Below are 16,169 nucleotides of genomic sequence, written 5' to 3'. Positions count from 1 at the left end.
TCTGTTTTCTTTGTGCAGACTAGTCCTTTTTTCACATTAAAATAATTACTTTTGAGATTTTAAATTCAAATTTATATCTTTTAAGACTAGTACTTTACTAACTTTTGCCACTATCCCAAATTCGCACTTTGTGAAATAAATTTTTAATTTAAATGTCAAACCCTGAAATACTAGCAGAGTAGTTGTGTATAAAGAAATGTTTATATCTTAATTTAGGTTTTAAATAATAAAAGATGAAGTAGAAAGAAAAAATAAAACCATAACACAAAAGAAGTTGTGTTTGTTGTTGTAACTGAAAGGTGGTCTCCTCCTAAATCGCCTTATTCTCGTACACTTAATGCTATTCTTTTCATAGACTTTTTCTCCACTTCTTATTCATTCATTGACTACATCCACTTCGTGGCAACTCCTCCCTTCAAACCCACATTACTCTAATATATTGTCTAATATCTAGAATAAATATTTATTTTATCTAGCTTAAATTTATAATATATGAACTCTTTTTAGTGTATAAAATAGAACTCAATATATAAACACTTTTCAACAAGTAAAGTATACTTTAGATACATCTTATATAATTTATATTATAGTATCATAAAAAATATTGAAAAGAGTAAACACTAAATCTTCAATAATAAGACAATGTTGTGGTTATAGTTTTCATTTGAGAACCGGTCTTGTAATTGTTTTGGTTGAGTTGAGAATGATTTTTCCAGAAAGGAAAATTAATTAGGTTGCATTCTAAGGAATTTTCGAAAGGTGTTCGGAATTAAAGTTAGTTTGTTGTTGAGAATGAAGTTTATCTCCAGAGTTGAGAGTGGTGATTACTGTAATCTTTATATTCCGCATTTGCAGATGCTTTTGTCCATGGTTGTCACCTTCCCTTCCACCCGTCGCAGTGCAATGAATGAATCGTGGTCCCATAATTCTAATGTCTGTCACAATCAATAATTCTACAGTCCAGGTATGTATGCATGTCTATGATTCTACTCAATTTTCATGCAAATTGTAGAAATAGTTCTTGGATATGTTTATCCTTGTAATATCTAGCTTCATCACACAAACAAATGTAAAGGGTCGGTAACAGAGATATTGTGGTACGGATCAGGGATGGCAAATATCTGTGCCGGAAAAGGTTACAATTTCAGGTATATTACCCATTCATTCAAGTTAGCTACTATTGTGCCTGTGAAAATAAATCACCATAATTTCGACAAAGACATCTGATGGAAGGAAAGAGTTATTATATCTCTAAAATGCTGCAACAGAGAAAATATTAAATGACTGAGGATTAACATAAGTACATAACACATTAAGATAACCATGTAAAGGTATTAATCTTCTCACACCTATCACCCAACAATATCCTGTAAGCCAAGGTATAAGATCAGATAAGAACAAGGCTGCAATCTTATTTTACGACTGAATAAGATCGGCCACCATATTCATGAAATTAACTCACTGCTATCGAATAAAAGTGAAACTCTAGAAAATGATGATATGATATTCCGTTCAGGTAAGGCAAGAGAAGATTAGACACATGAATACACACAAATAATATAACAAAATATAATATAAAAAGACATAATTTGTTTATGTGAACTGTACTCAAAATGCTTTACGATACATCATGTATTTAGGCCAAGAGGCTGTCTCCCAAGCACACCTAGGATTGACTTCCCTGCTCAAGAAGGCTGTGTGTGTTGGGGTTCTTTCCCCAAGCCCTCTCCCTCCATATTACTTCCACTTCATCAAATGTCAATCCTTTGGTCTCAGGAACATACACAACCACAAATATAAAAGCAGCCACAGTTATACCACATATGATCAGGAAGGTAGGACCAATCCCTATGCCGTCCGCAATTGAAAGAAATGTCTCGGAGACGATCAAATTTGAAACCCAACACACAGTAGCTGACATGCCACCACAGATGCCTCGATATTCTTCTGGATATATCTCAGAACTCAGAGTCCACGGCACAGGCCCCATTCCTGGCGAGAAAAAGCCGATATACAAGGCTAAGCCTACAACTGCAAGCCATCCATACAACCCATTCGAAGATGTTGATTGCTTATAAAATGCAAAGGCCAGGACTATCAATGATACAGCCACTCCTGCCAGGCTACAAAGAGCTAATTTTTTTCGCCCTGCATGGTCGATAAGGTAAATGCCAAGAACGGTTCCAGCAGCGTTCATGCCAGCAACTATCAGGGATAGGAGAAGGGCCAGTTGATTGGCCTGGAACCCAGCCATTTGGACAATTGTAGGGCTGTAATACATGACTGTGTTTATACCTGTGAACTGCTGAAAAGCCTGCAGAACCATTGGATGCCATAAGAATACATTTTATACATATATAATCTAATGTTACTTATACTCAATTTCAAAAAAAAAAAAAACAATTCCAAAATGCACTTAGTCGCCACTAAAAACAGAGTACATGGGAAGATGGGGGGTTGGGGTTTTCTTTTATCAATCATAAAACCAGAAAATTCAAGCCAAATCAGGGCCACACAATAATTGGAAACAAGAAAACAACCACCAGTGTGAAAACCTAATTCAAAGCTGAAATTAAAAAAATAAATAAACTGAAACTTAATTTATTTATGCTTATTTTCTACAGTTACATTACAGAAAGTAGTGAAAAGAGTCAGCATGATAGAGATCAATGAGTGTATTATTATCTTAACCATGAAATGAAAGTAGTTTCATCAATACAAATTCAACTCTTCAAATGCCTCAAACCTTATGATTCTGAACTTTAGTGCTAAACATTTCAAATTCAATACTAAATTTTCAATCAAGTGCAGACCATAAAGTACTTTGATGCTAACTTGTGTCACAAGGATCGTTGCATATGCAATCCCTACAGTAATGTGAGCAAGACATGCTCATATAACTTCAAAGTTTTGAGCAAGACATTCGAATTCTATAATTATTTGTAAATATGTTTACCAAAGAAAAATTGTTCTAATTTTCTAGCTTATATAATGGCAGAAAAGAGCATTTGTGTCCTTTAGGAAGTTTGCATGAAAAGTCTCTTTGAAAACATTTTATTACCAGAAGTCCGCCACCAACAAGGAATGCTAGTCGGATTTCTTTTGATTTGAAAACATCCCAGAATTTGATATTGCTCCTCCTTTGGCGCTCTTGCTCTGACTGAGCAGTTAGGAAATCGACTTCGTCTTCTAACCGAGCAACATCATAGATCTTAGAAAGCACATCAACGGCTTCACTTTTCCTATTCTGTACATGAAGATAGAATTATATGCTGGCATCATAAACTAGTAGCTTGTGAAGGTAAGGTGACTTCTTAGGTATAATTCTAGACAAGAGCAATCAATCACACAACCATTTACCTTAATAAATAGCCATCTTGGGGATTCAGGAAGGAAGAGCATGAGAACAAACTGAATAACAGCTGGCACACCTGAAACACCAAGCATCCATCGCCATGTCCCAGGAACCTGCTCATAATTCGATAAGGTGGTTAGTGAGAAATAACACCCAAAAGCAAGCATATGGATAGATCGAAGGACGTTTTCAGAACACTTTTGGGAGAAAAACCGAAGATGGGAGAACTATATCCTTCATTGTTAATAGTAACAACAACAGAGAAAAGAATACTGACCCCTGTAAAAGCAAGGTTTACAAGATAGGAAAGAAATTGTCCACCAGTTATCATGAGCACATTTGTGCTTACTAACGATCCCCTTATTTCGGAGGGTGATGCCTCTGCAATATATACAGGAGCAGTGACCGAAGCTGTACCAACACCCAAACCAACGAGAAGACGTCCCAGTATGAGAACGTAAGGATCTGGGGCAGCAGCCATGATAATTGCTCCTAAGCCAAAAATAACATCAGCAAAGAGGGTGGCCTTCTTCCGTCCATAAGCGTCATTAACCCAACCACCCGCTGCTGCTCCAACAATTGCTCCGGCAATCGCCATGCTCACAATTGTTTCCTGGGATGATCCAACACAAGACAGTAAGCAAAAAGTTGACTCAAGCTTGGTTGAGATGAAATCCATTTAGAAAAGGATTGAAGTTGAGAAGCCATTTAGAAAAGGATTGAAGTTGAGAAGAGAAGATACCTGGAGAAAATAACTGTCCCTAACTTCCTGAAAATCATCTTTAATGTACAAAAGTGCGCCCGATATGACACCTGGAAGAAAAAGAGTGAAGATGAGATGAAAAGGAAGAAAAAATGGGGGAAATGGTGCGGAGAGAAGAGGAAGTGAAGGAAACCAGTGTCGTAGCCGAAGAGAAGACCACCGATGCCGGCGACGGTAGCGAGGCCGAGAATGTAGGGATTTTTGAAGAATGACATTTTCCGCTCCGGATACAAATCCAAATATCCAGAGCTCCCAGGTGTCGACTGCATGGTTATCGTCATCTCAGCTTCACCCACCACCAACAACTCACTCTGCTTAGTTTCTTCTTCTTCTTTTTGCTCTGTTTCTTCTTCTTCTTTTTGCTCTGTTTTTCTTCTTATTCTTCTGCAATTCACTCTTTCTTCCCCCAATTCTTCATCACCCGCCAACTCACACTGATCCAGCTGGCGATATTTTAGTACTCTTATTTTCCTACAGACAAAAAAAAAACCCTAGTAATTGTTTTGTTGATAATTGAATAATATTATTGGCATGCGTTTGTGAGCAAAAGTATTATTGGGACAGGTGTAGGGTTGGGATGAATGGAAGCGAAGAAAGAGAAATGCGTGCCATGTAAGACCATCCCACGTCGTACGCCAAACCTGGTCCCACCCAAACCTTACCATTATTATTACAATTATTATTTTCTCTTCTTTGTTTCTTTACACTTATAATAAATATATTCACTTCATTTTATTACGCTGAAAAACTTTGAAAAATGTTAACAGCTATGAATTTCGTATAGGGTTAAGTTGGGGAAATGAAATTGTGGTTAAAATTACGCCACGTGTGTGTTTCGTTACGTATTTTGTTTTGATTTCATTTCATTTCAGGTGTTTCTTGTGCTTTGCTCACGGGCACGCCATCAGTCCCTCGCTATTACCACACCTTTACCTCTTCATTTTCACAAAATAAATTCATAAAATCAAAATACACAATAAATAAATTTGCTTATTATTATTAATAATGTATTTACTTTTGAATCAAGCTGCTTTTCTATTTTTTGTTGATCCAGAATAGTATTTTGTCACATTAAAATAACCAACTACCGATTAATTTTAAGATTATAAAAGAAATTTTTAATTTAAATATTAAATCCTGTAATATTAGCACAGTAGTCGTGTATAAAGAAATGTTTATGTTTTAGTTTGGGTTTTAAATAATAAAAGATAAAGAAGTAAAAAGAAAAAATAAAACCATACAAGTGATACCAAAATAAAGAGATATAAAATAATAAAAAATAAGGAGATGTACTCCCAAAAAAAGTTGTTGAGTGTTCTAGAAGCGTTATTATAAGATGAAGGAAAATTATGTTTTGGTATATAAAACATTAAAATTGAGTTCTACAAAAGTGCAAACAACATTAAAACTTATCCTCATCTTAATAAATGTTGATTGTATAATTTATTTATATCTTAAATCTAAAGTAATTAGACTTAAATTAATTAATTATAATCTCAATTACTTCACAGTGTAGATCAGGAATTCAAAACAGGCTTGATTAGAATTAGCATACTGTAAGGTTAAAACAAAAATAAACCAGGTTTGTAGTTTTAATTAAGTATATAAACAATTATTACTTTTTCTTTTAAATATAGCTAAATCATCGATGTTAAAAAGTTAAATGTATAGATTTTTGTTCCATGGACACCCATAGAAATATTTTTAAAGCTTATCTGAATATTATCTGCATATTATTTGTCCTTTACTATCTATTAGTAATTAATGCTTTGGTTTTTCTTTCTTAAATAAGGAATATTTTTGAAAAGATAATATATATATATATATATAAATAAGAAAGTTTAAAATATATTCCAAAATTTTTATATTAAAAGATATTTTAAAATATAAGTATGTATTTCTTATAAATTTAACATTATTGTTAGATATCATTTAATATCCTTTCGACAATGAAATGAATAAAGTTAAAAGTGAGAGAGAATGTATTTTTCAAGACCAATAAGCACATGGTTAATCATTGACAAACAAAACAATGTGTCGTAGTAACTTTAAGTAAAACATTTAATACCTTTTTTCTTTTACTTTTTTTAAGGAGAACAATAGTAAAAGAAGGTAAAAATATATTTAAATGGCAACTACTTTTTAAAAATAAATATAAGATAGATTATGTTATTTTGACAATTTTTTTTATCAAGTATTCCATAATTTACTTTTTAAGGCACACTAAATTTATATCTTTTCTTTCCAAATTTCATCAAACATTTTTTTTTCATCTATTGATATATTATCAAGTGTGTATTGTCCAAAATTTGTCAACATCAATTTGTTAAAGAATAATTTTCCTAAAAAAAAAAGGTAGTTGTGATTATTTAGGTTGTAATTCCAAAATTTTATTATAAGTAAAATTATTTAAGACTGCCCTTCAACCCCTTTTTACTTCCATACAAAAAGTTTTCTATGCACGTTCTTATATTGAGAAGTTTCTTGTATCAAACAATCATAATATTTGAATTTGTGATTGAAATATTAAACTTAAACTTAAAGTTAAGTCACATTTTTGCACTTGTCTTAAAGGTGTTTAAATTTATAGCATTCATATTTGAATCTGTGTGTTAAAACATTTCTTAATAATGTTTAAGATACATCATGTACATTTAGGCCAAGAAGCTGTCTGAGAAGCACCCTTAGGAGTGACTTCCCTGCTGAAGAAGAGTGTGTGTGTTGGGGTTCTTTCCCCAAGCTCTCTCCCTCCATATTACTTCCACTTCATCAAATGTCAATCCTTTGGTCTCAGGAACATACACAGCCACAAATACAAAAGCAGCCACAGCTATAGCACATGTAATCAGGAAGGTAGACCCAATTCCTATACCGTCCGCAATTGAAAGAAATGTCTCTGCAACAATCAAATTTGAAACCCACATCACAGTAGCTGACATGCCCCCACAGATGCCTCGATATTCTTCCGGATATATCTCAGAACTCAGAGTCCACGGCACATGCCCCATTCCTGGCGAGAAAAAGGCGATATACATGGCTAAGCCTACAATTGCAAGCCATCCATACAACGCATTCGAAGATGTTGATTGCTTATAAAATGCAAAGGCCAAGACTATCAATGATACAGCCGCTCCTGCCAGGCTACAAAGAGCTAATTTTTTTCGCCCTGCATGGTCGATAAGGTAAATGCCAAGAACGGTTCCGGCTGCGTTCATGCCAGCAACTATCAGGGATAGGAGAAGAGCCATTTGATTGGACTGGAACCCAGCCATTTGGACTATTGTAGGGCTGTAATACATCACAGTGCTTATACCTGTAAACTGCTGAAAAGCCTGCACAGCCATTGGATCCCATAACAACACATTTTACACATATATAAACTAATGCTATTTATACTAAATTTTCAATCAAATGTAGACCGTAAAGTACTTTGATGGCAACTTAAGTTTCACAAGGATCGTTGCATATGCAATCTCTACAGTAATGTGAGCAAGACATTCTCTTATAACTTCAAAGTTTTGAGGAAGACACTCCAATTCTACAATTATTTGTAAATATGTTTAGCAAAACAGAGTTGTTATGAAAAGTCTCTTTGTAAAGATTTTATTACCAGAAGTCCGCCACCAACAAGGAATGCTAGTCTGATTTCTTTTGATTTAAAAACATCCCAGAATTTGATATTGCTCCTCCTTTGGCGCTCTTGCTCTGACTGAGCAGTTAGGAAATCGACTTCGTCTTCTAACCTTCCAACATCATAGATCTTAGAAAGCACATCAACGGCTTCACTTTTCCTATTCTGTACATAAAGATAGAATTGTATGCTGGCATCATAAACTAGTAGCTTGTGAAGGTAAGGTGACATCTTAGGTATAATTCTAGACAAGAGCAATCAACGAGGCAACTATGTACCTTAATAAATAACCATCTTGGGGATTCAGGAAGGAAGAGCATGAGAACAAACTGAATAACAGCTGGCACACCTGAAACACCAAGCATCCATCGCCATGTCCCAGGAACCTGCTCATAATACCCAAAAACGAAGGACGTTTTCAGAACACTTTAGGGTCAAAACTGAAGATGGGAGAACCATATCTTTCATTACTAATAGCAGCAACAGCAGAGAAAAGAATACTGACCCCTGTAAAAGCAAGGTTTACAAGATAGGAAAGAAATTGTCCACCAGTTATCATGAGCACATTTGTGCTTACTAACGATCCCCTTATTTCGGATGGTGATGCCTCTGCAATATATACAGGAGAAGTAACTGAAGCTGTACCAACACCCAAACCAACGAGAAGACGTCCCAGTATGAGAACGTAAGGATCTGGGGCAGCAGCCATGATAATTGCTCCTAAGCCAAAAGTAACATCAGCAAAGAGGGTGGCTTTCTTCCGTCCGTAAGCATCATTAACCCAACCACCCGCTGCTGCTCCAACAATTGCTCCAGCCATCGCCATGCTCACAATTGTTTCCTGGGATGATCCAACACAAAATAATAAGCAAAAAATTTATTCAAGCTTGGTTGAGATGAAATCCATTTAGAAAAGGATTGAAGTTGAGAAGAGAAGATACCTGGAGGAAAGAACTGTCCCTAACTTCCTGAAAATCATCTTTGATGTACAAAAGTGCTCCCGATATGACACCTGGAAGAAAAAGAGTGAAGATGAGATGAAAAGGAAGAAAAAATGGGGAAAATGGTGCGAAGAGAAGAGGAAGTGAAGGAAACCAGTGTCGTAGCCGAAGAGAAGACCACCGATGCCGGCGGCGGCGGCGAGGCCGAGAATGTAAGGATTTTTGAAGAATGACATTTTCCGCTCCGGATACAAACCCAAATATCCACAGCTCCCAGGCGCCGACTGCATGATTATCGTCATCTCAGCTTCACCCACCACCAACAATTCACTCTTCTGGGTTTGTTCTTCTTCTTCTTCTTCTTCTCCGATTCACTCCTTCCCCAGATTCTTCTTCACCCGCCACTGACACTGCTCCAGCTGGCAATATGTTTTTTTGTTGTCTCAGACTTTCACAAACTACACAAATTTTAATGTGAAACGTATTGTTATCAAACACTTTATTTTTATATAATATAATAATACAGATAAATTTAATTTTATTGGTATATCTTAATATAATTTGATTTTCTCTCGAGTATTTAGCTTTTAATCTTTCTCTTTTAATATCAAGCATTTAGTTATCTAAATGACCCTATGTGCTTATCCTTATCCAATTTCTCCAAGGAAGAAAAGTGTGAGATAATATGATGCACAAATTTAATATAAGAAATTTGAAAGGGACTGTTAGTGTAGTCCAAATTGTGACCAAAAAAGAAAGATAGTTAAAGAAGCATTCTAATTTATGAATTGGTGTCTACCTACTCGACCCCTATCTCTGCTCATTCGTTTTCAAGTATGAGTATTATTATTGTTCATTACACTTAACCTTTCTCACAAACATGTCTCAGAGACATGTATTATCACCGCACATAAATACAGTGACAGCAACTTCTGTATAATAGACTTTTAACAAAACAAATTCACCGATCTTCACAATTATCTCTGCCTGAGATGAGTGGTCAGGAGAAAAATAAGGAACCATGGGCCAAGCCTCCACAGGGATAAATTTGTTGTTATTATTCGTTTAATACAAAATCATACAAGAAATGCAATTTTTTATGTCACGGGTCTTTTTTCATGTAAATTAAATATATTGTGAAATTATTAAAAGATTTCAAGGATAATAAATAATTCGATACATCCCTATAATTAAAAAACGTTTGAATCCAGGGCAACTTTGTTAAAACAATTTTATTTTGGAATAGAAGGATGGTGAAGTTGGTGAAAACTGTGAAGAAAATAGAAAAGCCCAATAGATAATTGTATATGCTCACTTGGAGTCTTTTGCTTTCTTCACCCCCATAATTGTTATCTGCATCCAAAGTAAAGAAGAAAAAGATGAAAATACCCTTGAATTATAATTTTGCCCCAAGTCTTCCTCTTATTAGGGATGGTAATATAGATATGACCCGACTAGACGACCCACATGTCCGCAGAAAAGTACGGGACAGACTGATATATCGAATTCGTTGACACGTAAAAGTCCAACCCACAATCTGCAGTTCGCACATGCTGGCATGTTGACTCATCATAAAAAAATAAAAAAATAAAAAAGAATTTGCACTTTTGTATATTTATTATTTTTTTTATGAACTTTTGCATGAACGTTCCAAATTATTGTATAAGTGGAAAAGACAAGTATTATGTATTTTTGAATATGCTAAAATTTGAATAATACATACATCATGTAATCGTGTATGTTAAAGTACAAATATGAATATGATGAAAATGCTGAATTATCAATTTATCATTAAACTCTTTAAACTCTTTATTTCATAGTGTGAACTTGTTAAAATTTTTCAATTTATTAAACATAAAAAATTTTATCATAAGAATTAAAAAAACAAACTAGTCCATGAGTCCTCGGACCTATACTTATGTGAGGCAAACCAGATTTTTTGGTCCGCATTGGTGGAGCTTTCAGCTTTCAAATGCAATGCTAAGGATGAAATGGGTAATTTAGATATTATGGAAGTGCGGATAGAAACTGGGGAGGCGTAGGAAGGAAAATCCTAGTTGGAAAGATCCAAAACCCAACTCGGAGAGTCCAAAATGACTCCTATTTATAATACATCACAATGGTTGTCAGCTAGTGTCATGCATTGCTACGGTAGACGGTACGCAATTTATGGAGAATTGATGGGTCAACAATGACACACTTCAAAATATACTTTTTTCTTTTCTTGTCTCCATGTTATTCCTTACAAACAAATACCATTTCAAGTTGTTGTTTTACTTGAATTCTTGAGCAAGGAACAACATTATTCAGATTTCTTTATTTTTAGATTCCAAACGCCACAGGGTTTCTTGTTTAGAAACATTAATTAAGGCATGTGATGAAAAAGAAAAAGTCAAATGATAGTTTTATTATATTTTATGTATTCGACTTTAAAATTTAAGTGTAGAGAGTGTGTGGGCACGCGGAGCAACCAAATGAAGATTATGAGGGGCGGCAAAGTGGTGGATCTCGCCAGGCTGCTATGTTATTAACTACTACTACATATATTTTTAATATGTGAATTAAAATGATTCAATAAAAAAATAGTATGAATATTGTATCATTTATAAAAATTAATGTCTATTTCCATCAAAAACAAAAAATATATATACATAATGCATAATAGATATAATAGATATAATAAATAGTATATAGTAAATAATATATTATATAACATTATAATATATATATATATATATATATATGTATATATAATGATACGTAATATACATAATATATTATTCGTGGTCAAATATATAATTTCCACAATTACTCTAATTTAACGTTTATGAAAAATAATATTTTATTTTCTTAAAAAAATATTTAATAAATATGTGTAAAGAATATTGTAGAAAGAACAAACAATCTAATGATATATTTCTACCACAATATTAATCATAAAGTATTATGAATAATACAACCCACAAAATCCACAAATTATCTGTGAAGAAACTTGGTTTCGTCCATTTATCGATACGACACGTCGGTTAATAAACTAAATCAAAGTGCAATCCACAATATTCTTTTAATAAATATAAATTATATTATTTTTTTCTTTTAATATTTGAGTCTGAATTTATAATTGTATTTTAAGACAGTATAATTGTATCTAGAATTATTAAATAGTAATTAATAATATAATTACTACTAAATTGTGAATCAGACTTTATCAATTAATATATGATATATGAAGAAGATAATTAATGTTTGGTTTTTAAAAAATGTAATCAAATTTAATTAATTAAAGAGAAAATTAATCATACAATTAATTTGTATAACTCTTAACATTAATAGTAATAAAAATATACCTCATGTTAATTAGTTATTATAACAATTATTTTTTATTAAATAATAATTTGTCAATTCATAAATATAAATTAAATAAAAAATATTTATCTTTTAAATAAATGATAAAATATCATTTATCGTTAAAATGATTTGATAAGGAAAATAATAATAAAAATAATATATTATTTGTTTTAACTACTATCATTATCTTTCTAATTAAGGTCAATATGACATTAACAATTAATGATAGATATGTACTACTATATACATAATACATAGTATATATATATATATATATATATATATATTTGAATATAAAAATTCAATGAAAATTAATAATTGAATAGTTAATAATAATTGTTGTGTTAAATTTTATTAATTAATAGACGAGATATTAACATTAACTATTAAAATATTGTAAGTATTATAATTATTTTTTTATCAACACAAGACAACGTTTGATTATTAAAAAGTTAATTAACATAAGTTAAAATAATTAAAGAAATTATTTATATTACGTATTAAATTATATAACTACTATTATTAATAATATTAAAAAATATATACTAAACTTGAAGTCGTAACATTTCAAAATAATTTCTTTAATTTTATATTAAGAAAATATTGATATTTTTTAAAATTTTATTAATTTGAATGATCTATTTTATTATTAATGGAAAATTATTTTTAGATATATCATATAATTAAAATATTAATAAAAGTAGAAAACCGTTTTTATATATACGAATATATTACTATAATTAAAATATTACAAAAAAAAAATCAGATTTATGTTAAGAAAGTATTGATTTGATATGTTTTTTGTACTGGACCAGAGGAGTGATTCGGTTGTAGACTGAGAGGACAAGTGGATTTTGGTATCGGGTCGGGGAGACACCGACCGAGGAAGAATATTAACCGAATTAAGTTCTGGGTTTGGTGACGTTTTTAGGAGTTAATGAGGTTGTTATATCCTTAAATATTTTAGGAGTAGAAGATAATTTTGTTTCTGAGAGATGTTGTTATTTTTAAGAAATATTTTAGAATTAGATAAGGGGTTTTCTTTTAGTTATTATTTGGTGAATCTTGGGGATCAATATTTTGTAACTAATTATGATATAAATAAGAGAATTACTCCCATGGTCAAGGGACAGAGATTTTTTGACCTAAGCAAGTCTTAAGCTATGGTTAAGAATATTTCTTTCTTTTTGTTTTTGGTTAAGAATTATCTGGCACTTTTCTTGACCAGAACATTGGCGCCCACCGTGGGGTCCGGTAAAACTCGATCCCAACTCCACCAAATTTCAATAAGAAACGCTACAACAAAAAATAGAGATGAATCACGCAAGAAGGCAGAAGAAGATCTACGACTCTTAAGGGAAGAAACACTCAAAGAAAGGGAGATACTTCGGAAGGAGACCGAGGATACCCATCATCGGCTGGAGGAAGTCCTTCGTCATCAAGAGCAACTGAAAAAACTCAATGAAAACATGCAGTAGCAGATTACGCCTCTACAATATTCACAAGAAACTTTTGACATATGCAAATCATGAGAAGATGATCGATCTATGCTCAGTTTCTACTTACAGATCAACAATTATTCATTGCGATTGAAGTTCACGCTCTTTCTCGATACAGGTACGAAAAAACCCAAAGTTCCCAGTATGTTGCTATTTTTTGATATAAAAAAAAAAAGATCACAATCATAAATCATTCAACTCTTCTTGTATTATGTAGGGGTCACAAGTATAAATTTAATAGTTTTACAAATTTGATTAAATGATTTCTTTAGGGCACTAAAAATAAAAAGCTAGAATGATTAATTTTAAAATATATATATATATATATATATATATATATATATATATTATTTTTGTAATTTATAAAATATACATTGTTATGTTGTTTTAACTTAAATATATTGTCGGATAATGTAATCTTAATTGTGTGTACAGGAATAATAAATTGATTTGCTAAAAGATAGTAAAATATATTTATATAAAAGAATTATTATTATCGATTGTTCCTTTTATTTTTAACCATTTTATTAGAAAAAGAGCAAAATAGTGAAATTAATGAATAATACAAGTTTTATGAATTAATTACTCGTCGTCCTTTTCAATGCATAAAACTAAATGACTTTTACATTAAAGTTTGCCTTTGAAATATGTGTTGTGTTATTTATATTAAAATGTATGTTTCTCATTAATACTTTATTTAATATTATTAAATAAATAACTTTTAGTGTGAAGTATTTTATATTTAGAGGAGTTTTAAGAAAATATTCTTAACAATTTAGGAAGATTTAATCTACCGTAAAGTTGTTTCAAAATATCAATATAATTATTTTATATGGTGCTAGAATTATAAAATAAGATTGTTTAAATATATAAACTAAGATTTTGATACATATGTTAAAATGTGAGTATTATAGTAAATATTACTAGTTATCTTTAAAATAAATTTATTGTTACTAGATATAAATGTGTTCTGGTGTTACTTTATTTAAATAACAAACATAATTATTTTATAATAGTATGTTATTTTAATCAGCTTAAATTTTTTGATATCTTATAATTTACTATTTATTTGGTATGATTTTTATAAGTGAAAATTATTTAATTAAAATTAAGAAATTTATAAAATGTTTTATATATAAATATTACAATTGTCATATATATACATGGGATGTTATGTGAATTATTAACGGGAATTTCGTAGATATATTAAAAGTTCATTCATCATGTTTAAATCAATAAAGATTGGCTTCATTGGAAATAAGATGAAAGAGCCTATGTGCTCGAGGTTAAAAGAACCTATGTGTTCTATTCCGAGTTTATACACTCGATGTTAAAATTCCGAGTTTATACACTCGATGATAAAATTCCGAGTTTATACACTCGATGATAAAATTCCGAGTTTATACACTCGATGTTAAAATTCCGAGTTTATACACTCGATGGTAAAATTCCGAGTTTATACACTCGATGTTAAAATTCCGAGTTTATACACTCGATGATAAAATTCCGAGTTTATACACTCGATGATAAAATTCCGAGTTTATACACTCGATGATAAAATTCTGAGTTTATACACTCGATGATAAAATTCCGAGTTTATACACTCGATGTTAAAATTCCGAGTTTATACACTCGATGATAAAATTCCGAGTTTATACACTCGATGATAAAATTCCGAGTTTATACAATCGATGTTAAAAATTCCGAGTTTATACACTCGATGATAAAATTCCGAGTTTATACACTCGATGATAAAATTCTGAGTTTATATACTCGATGTTAAAATTCCGAGTTTATACACTCGATGTTAAAATTCCGAGTTTATACACTCGATGATAAAATTCCGAGTTTATACACTCGATGATAAAATTCCGAGTTTATACACTCGATGTTAAAATTCTGAGTTTATACACTCGATGATAAAATTCCGAGTTTATACACTCGATGATAAAATTCCGAGTTTATACACTCAATGTTAAAATTCCGAGTTTATACACTCGATGTTAAAATTCCGAGTTTATACACTCGAGGTTAAAATTCCGAGTTTATACACTCGATGATAAAATTCCGAGTTTATACACTCGATGTTAAAATTCCGAGTTTATACACTCGATGTTAAAATTCCGAGTTTATACACTCGATGATAAAATTCCGAGTTTATACACTCGATGATAAAATTCCGAGTTTATACACTCGATGTTAAAATTCCGAGTTTATACACTCGATGATAAAATTCCGAGTTTATACACTCGATGATAAAATTCCGAGTTTATACACTCGATGATAAAATTCCGAGTTTATACACTCGATGATAAAATTCCGAGTTTATACACTCGATGATAAAATTCTGAGTTTATACACTCGATGATAAAATTCCGAGTTTATACACTCGATGTTAAAATTCCGAGTTTATACACTCGATGTTAAAATTTCGAGTTTATACACTCGAGGTTAAAATTCCGAGTTTGTACACTCGACGCTAAATTCCGAGTTTATACACTCGAGGTTAAAAGAAGTTTCATTTTGGTGTTTGCAGGATTGAGAGCTCGATTTGTAAACGAGTTCTTATTTTCTTCAGTTGGGTGTTTCCAGGATTGAGAGCTTGGTTTATAAGCAGGTTCTTATTTATTTT

At 31.7% G+C, this 16,169-nt stretch overlaps 2 protein-coding genes across 2 annotated transcripts; both read right to left on the bottom strand.

Moving 5' to 3' along the window:
- Nucleotides 1-1,545: 1,545 nt before the first annotated feature.
- Nucleotides 1,546-4,573, bottom strand: LOC114185753 (inositol transporter 1-like). The gene is made up of 6 exons (XM_028073654.2): nucleotides 4,252-4,573; nucleotides 4,098-4,168; nucleotides 3,633-3,968; nucleotides 3,361-3,468; nucleotides 3,062-3,247; nucleotides 1,546-2,314 (listed from the first exon to the last, which is right to left on the bottom strand). Exons 1-6 carry the CDS (start codon nucleotides 4,397-4,399, stop codon nucleotides 1,667-1,669), a joined length of 1,497 nt encoding a protein of 498 aa, XP_027929455.1. The 5' UTR covers nucleotides 4,400-4,573; the 3' UTR covers nucleotides 1,546-1,666.
- A 2,108-nt stretch (nucleotides 4,574-6,681) lies between these two features.
- LOC114185456 (inositol transporter 1-like) lies at nucleotides 6,682-9,160 on the bottom strand. The gene is made up of 6 exons (XM_028073184.2): nucleotides 8,845-9,160; nucleotides 8,691-8,761; nucleotides 8,255-8,590; nucleotides 8,028-8,135; nucleotides 7,729-7,914; nucleotides 6,682-7,450 (listed from the first exon to the last, which is right to left on the bottom strand). Exons 1-6 carry the CDS (start codon nucleotides 8,990-8,992, stop codon nucleotides 6,803-6,805), a joined length of 1,497 nt encoding a protein of 498 aa, XP_027928985.1. The 5' UTR covers nucleotides 8,993-9,160; the 3' UTR covers nucleotides 6,682-6,802.
- Nucleotides 9,161-16,169: the final 7,009 nt, after the last annotated feature.

The sequence above is a fragment of the Vigna unguiculata genome, chromosome 5 (assembly GCF_037176805.1).
Source record: "Vigna unguiculata cultivar grain cowpea cultivar isolate G323 ecotype 2 chromosome 5, ASM3717680v1, whole genome shotgun sequence".
NCBI lineage: Eukaryota > Viridiplantae > Streptophyta > Magnoliopsida > Fabales > Fabaceae > Vigna > Vigna unguiculata.
Note: the sequence above shows the minus strand (reverse complement) of the source record. Positions and strands in the feature narration are given on the sequence as shown.